Genomic DNA, 9,568 nt, shown 5'->3' on the forward strand with positions numbered 1-9,568 from the left:
CGGTTTCTTTGTACCGTCCCCATACTCGTTGCACACTCAAAGGACTTATATCAACGTTTCTCGCGGTTTCGCGCTGAACGTGGCCATCTTCTAACAGCGCTACAATTCTTGCCGCCATAACAGAACTTATGCTCATTGCAACACACTGACAGTGACAACACTACACAATCAATTTAAAATTGACGTTAAAACCGCAGAAACAAAAACTATACTGTTAATGGGTTTTTAGGAATTAGGGTAAGGGGTCCTTTTTATCTCAAACGCTTATCGAAATAGCAACAACAACAATTTTTTCAAACGATCCATGAGTAAACTATGTTTATGTTACAATCTAAAATAGTGAGAAAAGAATAATAATTTCTAAAATAAATTCAAATTACAGGTAACCCTAATTTTATGCTAGGCAATGTACATTATACCATATTCGCCTAACAGAAAAGTAGAATAAACAAACTAGGGACGCGTGATATATTCATTCCAAGTATCTAGAGATGCTGAAGAGGTATCTACTTGTTACAAAATCACTTATACTGTAACTGATTATATACAAAAGCGTATCAAAAGTAACAAGTAGAAACTCACAAGTAACGACAATCTACACCTTTAAACAAAGACGCATAATTTGCAGTTTTAACAGATATGGATTCAGTAATCCTTACGAATCATATTTATGTCTGTTGAATTATATAAATATAATTTTTACTTTGAATAGCTCTATATATGTGTGTTGGTATATTTATAGTGTTGGTTTATAATTATAGTGTTATTTAAATAAACTTAGAACTGTGAACATTTTTAAGGTGTTTGCTGTTTTCTCTCAACTGAAGTAAGTAAATTTAATATTATTTTGACTGTATTATAATAATTATTATGATGATAAAAGGGTTGCAAGTGTGAGTCCATAATTGAACAAATATATTAAAAAGGTCAATACTCACAATCTAATATTTACTTTCAAAGTTTTACAGAAGCGATCGGTTTCGAGGCTTACAATATTTGCCTCATCCTCAGGCCCAGCAAAGAGTTTGTTTTGTTAAAAAACAATAATATAGATATCGCCAATAAGAAGTTTTCCGCTTACATCCAGGGTACTGTCTGTCTTCATCTTTTCCTTTTGACACTATCATTGTAGTGAGGTTATATGTTGATCATTATTATATGTATGTAAATAAAAGGTCTTACAAAATAAAAACCTTTAGGTCTTAACCTTGTAAGAACCTGTGACAAAAACAACAAAAAACAAAAAAAGGACATCCTACTGCATAATATGTGATTTTTCATCTTCCACAAGTTTTTAAACTATATACAGTCCGGATGTGGATTCATTTCGCATAATGTGTCCAAAGTACTGTAACTTTCGAGATTTGATGGTGGTCAGTACCTCTCGGTTCTTCTTCATTCTTCTGAGGACCTCCTCATTGGTGACTCGGTCAGTCCACGGGATTTTAAGTATTCTCCGATATAGCCACATCTCAAATGCTTCCAATTTTCTGCACATATCTTCGTTCAAGGTCCACGATTCAACACCATAAAAAGAACAGAGAAGACGTAGGTAGCATCGCAGCATTCTTACTTTTATACCAAGAGAGAGGTTGTGGCTCTTGAAGAAGGCCCCCATCCGGTTGAAGGTGGATCTAGCTTTTGATGTGGAAATGAGTAGCAATGATAAATAAAAGATACGAAATAATTCGAAATTACATAAACAAAATGGAATATTTTAAAAATGAAAAACTGTAACCCATTTTACTCATTGTACCTATCTACTTTTCCAGTACTTATTTTTCGTAATTCGATATTACTTATATGTAATAGTAAAAAGTTTTTTTCATCATTTTCAAAGAAAAACTTTCGTTTTACATCCGCAAAGTATGTTCGTTTGTGCGTTGTCGCCTATGCAATACGATTTTGGGGACGATCTATCGATGGATTCATATATAGTTTTGTCTCCTGAATCAAAATCTGAAAGCGGCATTTTGATATCTCGAACCATCTTCGACATAACCGGCAAGTCAAAAATAGTGATGTCACAATTCTTCTAAATATACATTCGTTTCTGCTGACACAAATAAATGTTAAATCGATATCGAAACGTCGACTTAATAAATTTTATTTATTAATGTTAATGTAATGTTAAATGTATAAGTCTATCTACCCTATAATTATGTATAAGTATTTTCCCGAACTTTTACACAAGAAGAGGTCTCTTTTTATATCATTAATGATAATATTATTACTTATTTCCAAATATTGGATTTAAAGCGTAAAATGTATAAAAACAACTTTCTATTTTTTGCCTTTTGATTAATACCACAATTAACTAATGATGTGTGAATGACAGTTTACAAAAATATTATTTAAGTATACTTCTTTGAAAGATTAATCATTGATTACTATTATTAATCCTAAAAATTATAAATTAATTCATTTCAAATTCAGATGGTATAGGCTGCTAGAATCTTAATACAACCCTGTACAATTATATAAACATCGGGTTTCGCGTGTTATGTGCATGCATTTGTTGACCGCTACTTTTCTGTTAAATGAATTTACTTTAGTTAACATCTCAATCTTTAATGATCAATAATCCAGCATCTTACACAACACAATACATATCTGCTTTCCAAATTTCCAGGCACCAAAAATGCTGATTTAAAACATACAGGGACGGGGCCGTATAATTTAATTTTTCAGTTGATCGCAGATTAATCAGATATATGTATTAATGTTTGCCTATCTACAATCAAAACTTAACAATTTAACCTTTAGGGTAGCTTACACTTTAATCCCAACATATTGATGATATACTGTTATAATTAATCAAGTTTTAACATATTTAATTATCCACAATGTTGGCTATAGTCACATTTAGATACAGACTACCAATTACATTGACTGCTTAGTTTGGACTTCCGTCCTAATGCGTCTTTTGATCGGTTGCTATCAACAAGTCCTCGTAGACACTTCGTCTAAGGGCCTAGGAACGACAGTGTTGGAGTCCTACCTTGCCATGAAGTAAATTCCATTTATAGCGTAAACATCCTAGATTATTATCAGCAAAAGTGTAACTTAAAATTAATTTATTTATATTTAAAAGGCTTTTACCCAGATATTGGGTGGCTTCAAATTGTCAATCTAGTGAGAATTAAACCACGTTTTTGTTATAACCCTAGTCAAAATTTAGCTTTCACGTCTGCTTTAATTAAAGTGGTAATACTTACTTTAGGAAAAGCACTGATGATGGAATATTCATTCCGAAAACGTTCTGTGATGTATCCCGATAGGGTTTTTATATTATTATACATTTTATAAAGGATTTTTTAAATAAAATTTTTGTGGTTTATGGTATACAGCCAATTACAATTAATTTTTCTTGTGGATTTTAAATTAAGTCTTATTTATTGTACGGTATATCCAATATTGATAGAATATCATTTACAGAATGGCGAATGGTAGCGTTCCACACCCCCCTCCAGATAACGTAAATAACAATGTAAGAAGCTCTTCCGGGAAAAAGAAAAAGTAATGCGGAAGATCGATGGTTTTAGCTAGTTTTTTCAATAATTCAAATTTCTACTTATAGGAGAAGAATATAGAATTTTCTGGACTGACATTTAAAAAGTTTTCACTAGATTTTAAGGAAACATTCCGGTTTTTAAAGAGATTTAATCATTTGAATATTGGAAATGCTCGAACTACTTACAACTTAATACAATTGAGAATTATTTTCTTTTCAAAAGTGCCAAAATATTTTATAAAATGACTATTGTCATTCACCACTTTGGTAAATGGATCTTTGGATCCAATGGTAAAATATATAACAATTTAATTAATTATTATCTATTATCCACATCTTCAATGTATTTTCCTTTTAATTAAATACAATGTCCACTTTTTCTCAAGATTTCATCTCTAAAATCCTGTTCGGCAACGTGTTCAAAATATTCATCTCTACTTTTGACCCGAATACAAATTCCAAAATTTCCAGTCCATGTTTTTTTAATATTTAAGTGTAGATGAAGTCAGTGTTGGTGAATAAGGAAAATATTACAACAATTGCACTTCAAATCCCCAAATTTTTATTACAAGCCTCTCCAATTTATGCTTTTCTAGAAGACATTCGATAAAAATAATTATAAACTAAAATTGAAAAGTAATACAGATATTTCACCCAAATGTCTTTGCTCTAAAAAAACCAAAAACTGAGGTTATAAATTTTGTTTGTCAGAAGTGTCATTCGTCATACTCTAATCTATAGTACTTATTACAAAGATTTGTTTTTATACAAAAAAAAAGTTGTAATTATAAATTAGGAGAGGTATAATTTTTTCAAAGGCGCAATTGTTTATTATTTTGACAGAAAGAGCATTTTCAAGATAAAATGTGTATACTTATATTAATTTTTTATAGAGATTTATTTCTTTTAGGAAAATTTATTTTTTATTGAAGGTCTTATAAATCAAAAACACCCAGAAAATACCCAGACCATGATAATTAAAAAAATTATGCCAAATTTGAATTAGAAACACATCTGATTCACATTGTGCCCAAATTAGAAACACAAAAGATATTTTTCGTCTAAATTATTCACCTTGGCGAATCTTTTATGAGGTATACTCCATTCGCTTATCTCGGGCATATTTTGACAGATTCATTGTCGGAAACCTACAACACAACAATTCCTACTTCTCAGTATTAATAGCAAAGAATATAGACGCTTATTAATAGCTCAAGTATCCTACTATTGCAGACTTCTTTCTTTACAAAAAGAAGAATTATTCTAAATAGTGGAAGTGTATACTAAACCCATCAAATTTTGGGTAGTATATATTTAAAAAATATATTTTAGTTGTTATAATTTAACATAACTATTTATTATATGGTACAGATAAATAAATATTGATTGTCGGTAATTCGCAAAGTTCTATTTTATTTACTATTTAGTTTGTTTACTATTAATATTGGCTATGAGTACGCGTGCTTGGTTGTATAGTAATTTCCAGCCACTTTTAGTCTGTCAAAAAGTAACTAACTTCGCAAAAAAATAATTACTAAATTTCAAATTCACTAGACAGTTCGGACTGGTTATAGCGAACCGAGTATACTGTTTCTTCTGTATAGTTTCTGTTGTCAACTGTGAGTTGTCAGTACAAAAACAGTTTTTAATTTGAAATTTTAAAACTATATACAAACATTTCTTATTTAAAAATATTATAATATGTCGAAAGACAAACTTTGGTTGAATTTAATATTTTATTACTTTGAACAAGATTTATAAGACATTCTTTAATTATTAAATAGGTCCTTAAATGCAATATATAATCTAGAATTAGTTAAAACGCTCTCTCGAACATTTTTCGTAAGATTTATTTTATATATTATTTTTAGGTTTAATTTTTTTGACGTGTAGTACAAAAGTATATAACGAAATTAATATTATATTAAATTTATGATTTTTAACACGCTTTCCGGATGAATCAAATCTAAAGTGGACTTTTCTTGCAAAAAAATGTTATGGTATAGAAAAAAGTATAAGGTTGGTCTTTTTGATAGTAAATTCGTTGTACGACGTCCATTTGACGTTATCATTTTTGCTGCACAGTGTTGCCGTATCCTCTGGATAGGAGAGTATGTAGAAATTATGAAATAATTAAATTTTAAGGTTATTATTATTATTAATTCATCTATTCATGAGTATATGTCGCAAATATCGAAAAATTATAGTGTCTTTTCAAGATTGAGCACTGTTTTGACGAACAAATGGGATTGGACACAACGGCGTTTTATTATTTTTACTAATAAGCTCATTCTACATTGTAAAGAGTCTAGTATATAGAGTTTTGTAAACAGATTCTGCAAAAAAAAGTTGGGCAACAACATAATCATAGTGATTTTCTCCACTACTTCTCCAGACACCTTTGACATTTCAGAATTCGAGATGATTTATATCAGAATTTGGGCTCTACTACACAATATAATTAACTTCAGAGTAATTTTAACAATCTTATCACATTAGTTATCTGCAATGAGTATATAGATTTTACAACAACAGTGTTGTTCAGACATGATGCTACTGGTGGTGCATTTACTTTAATTAAAGTAAATTAAAAGAAATACATTATTTAGTAAATACTTATAGTTAATAGCTTTTCAAATGCACAAAGAACTCTCTCCTTAACTCTAACAGTCATATCGATTAAAGGGTCTGTTGAATGGGTGTATTAATTTCCTTTTTATTATCATTCACTTTCAGATAAATTGCAACATTCTTGTTCACACGTACTTGTATCAGGATTTTCCATTAATTTTCTTACAACTTTTGCAAAATTTTACAAAACTCGGAATCTCATTGTAAAATCTTGTTCTTCGGGTCCGATGTTGATCTGTATACTGATCTGTAGGTATACCAAATCCAGCTTTAAAAAACATAAAATTGTTTTCGCTTACATTTTCTCCTAGTTCTTTAAAAGTCCAAAATATTTAGTAAACTGATACGTTACACAAGCAATTAACACTACTACAGAGAAATGTAAGTTGCCTATATGTGGCGCAACTCAATAACATAATGTCAGCTGACTAATCTAAAAAATTAATTTTAAAAGCTTTTAAATATCATTTCTTTCAATTGAAAATATATTTTGTTTATAAACTTAATATATTTCAAATAAACATGCGTTTTAATCCAAATACAAGTTGATATTGCAGTTGTTAATTATATTGAATTTTCAGAAGAAAAGCAACCAGGTAACAAGCCCAGAGCCCAAATAAGATTTTTAATCTTCTTGCGTTTTCATAAGAATAACAATTAGATACAAAGGCTAAAAGTGTTCACAGCTTAGGCATTCTTTGTCCACCAGAGGTCGGCTCATGTTCGAAGAATTTTTACGATCGGTAAATTCCAGCACCGTATTTTTGTCACGTCCTCAAAAAATTACCCAGATCTGCCGAAATCAGATTGGGTATTTTAAAGTAGTGATACGGAGTTATAAAAATCTGGTTTAAATTTGATTCGTCCCCATTTACACTATTTACTTAAAACTAACGAATAAGATAATGTTATCTTTCTTACAGATTTATATCGTCTATAATGATACTGCCCAAATGTATATATAATCTATTCAATGTTCCGTATATTGAAATTGGTTAATTATTTATTGGGAAAACAGAGTAAGCTCTGGCTCTTTGAAGTGTAAGCAAATAAAAATGTCAAATCGGTTACTACGTCATTGTTCAACATTTTGATAAAGTGCAACGTTATAGGAAAATTTCCCAGACGTCCTGAGATTTAAATAAACCATTCTGAGATACTGTTTAAACATTACTTCATGCCAGCACTGAACGTGTTGGCATCCACACAACTCATTATAAAAAAGTGTTTAAACTCTTCAGGGCATTGTATAGATTATATTATTATTTTTATATATATTAAAAATCTTTAATTAAACAGATATAGTAGATTATTCAATTAAGTTTGCCGTTCGATATGAAAAACACGATTTTATAGTTTGCAATACATTTTTTTTTAATCAAAATATTCTCCCTCAACAATACTTGTTCCAACAATAATCTGATTTATTAATTCCATTGCTCAAGTCAAAAAAACTGTCAAAATACGCTTCCACGGCTGATTGTTCTTAGTTCTGGTGCTAAATCTGGAGAACAAGGAGGCTGTTCGCTGTCATTCATTGATATTCACGATAATTATTTTGAGCTGTATGTGATTGTGTGTCATGATTAAAACGAATTTTTTCTTTTATAGAACAATTCTTTTTCGCGAATTTTTATATCCAACTAATTGAAAAGGTTATAATGATAATATGTTACCATTAGTAGGTAGCATCTTTTATCGAACGCCAAACTTATTGAATGACCTAGTATAGTTATTCATTTAACGGATAGTCCATTAGAGATAGTGCAAACACTCCTGACCACGGCGCAGTAGACGAAATTTGGTTTAGTCCCCACTTCCATGTGAAACGCACTGTACTCAGCACTGTATAATTCCACTTACAATAGAACCTTTCTGCCTTTACGTGAATTTTGACTCCGCCTTCGCGCAGCTCCATAGTAAGGAGTGTTTGCACTATCTTTACTAATAACAATTTCGCCAAAATATGCTTTGAATTGAAACTAGATACCCAGTTAATCGATGCTGTAAAATGTGATGGGCGAAAATTTATAAGTGTAGATGATGGTATCCTACAGGTGACGGTGAGCCCATGACAATTGACAGATGACGTCATAGCACTTACTTTTAGCCGGTATATTTACACATATTTCAGTTATTTGTTTTATCTAAATTTTTCTTGCTTTAAATTAAAAAAAAACAACGAGAATTGATTTTTCAAATGAATTTGAGTCTAGAAAATACTAAGGTAAAGTATAACGAAAGGAATACCCGGTGAATCTGAAATGCATGTCATTTGGAATCTGCTTAAATTGGTGAATAATATATAATGCATTTTATTGTGTACATACATATGTTATTGTCATTTTTCTTATAGAACAAGATCCCACTGCTGGATCACTACGTTCATAGCGTAGTTAATTAAACTCACATTTTTACATACATTTAAAATTAGGAGAATACATTGATAATAGGTTACCAATCAAAAAGTGGCCGCAAATATTTTTAATTCAATTAGTAGTAATTAGGTTTTGACAAATATTATTTCGTTAATTTATTTGTTAAATAAAATACGCTGCTCATGACGTATATGCATGTTTTTTTATATCAAATTAAAGCTAATTTTTTTCTTAGTATGATAATGTACGGTTGCCTGAAAAAAAGATCAGAAATTACAGTTGCCAGCTGTTAAAAACGCGAAGTATCAAGAATAAAGTATAATAGATTTAGGGCGCAACGACACTGGTTTGACAAGTGATCATATGTATATTATTATATATCTATCGACGCATGCTTGAAAAACTCACACAACTGACACTGCAAACAAGTAGCGTTGCGCGATAGCTGTAAAAACCGAAACTTTTAATAACTTTCGCTGGCACGCAGGTGAAAAAAATATTTTTCTTCCATAAAAGTCTAAAATTAATTTTAGTTAGTCTTCGCGAGTACGTAGTCATGACATTGTTAATAAATATGAATAAATCTATATTAGATTTTGTATACTTCTAATTCTAGGTACCACTGTTTCGCTACCTGTATTTAAATAATTTATTTTATTTATTAAATTCATCTATACCATCGAGATTGAACTTGTTATATTTCAATATCTTCCTTGTTATTCAGAAAATATATTCTAGTTACAAAATATTTAATTTTGCCAAACAATTTAAAAAATTGAAGTACCTACTCAAAAATGTGTAACCTTCCAACTATTACTGTGGTAGAGAAAACGAATAGAATATTTTGCGGCGTTGCAACATCTATCTGTTGTTTGAACTCTATATGTACACGTATATAAACAAGTGAGATACAAAGTAACTGAACAATATTGTGTATTTTTCATTTACAGTTGGTAAATGTCTTCTATGCTCTTGTATGTGCAAACGTTTTCTAAATCATACTGTTTCGAAAATGTATTTGTACTTTTTTTTGTTCCTTCTGTTA

General features: G+C 30.1%; 1 protein-coding gene across 2 annotated transcripts in view; it reads left to right on the plus strand.

The window, feature by feature from the left end:
- The window catches only part of LOC140447383 (G-protein-signaling modulator 2-like), a 39,018-nt gene extending 30,017 nt beyond the window's left edge, over positions 1–9,001 (plus strand). For both annotated transcript variants that reach the window (XM_072539996.1, XM_072539997.1), the window contains exon 9: positions 3,439–9,001. In XM_072539996.1, coding sequence (XP_072396097.1) covers positions 3,439–3,523 — 85 coding nt within the window. In that variant the 3' untranslated portion in view covers positions 3,524–9,001. The remainder of the gene's footprint in view (positions 1–3,438) is intronic.
- Positions 9,002–9,568: the final 567 nt, after the last annotated feature.

Source organism: Diabrotica undecimpunctata, chromosome 8 (assembly GCF_040954645.1).
Source record: "Diabrotica undecimpunctata isolate CICGRU chromosome 8, icDiaUnde3, whole genome shotgun sequence".
NCBI classification, from domain to species: domain Eukaryota; kingdom Metazoa; phylum Arthropoda; class Insecta; order Coleoptera; family Chrysomelidae; genus Diabrotica; species Diabrotica undecimpunctata.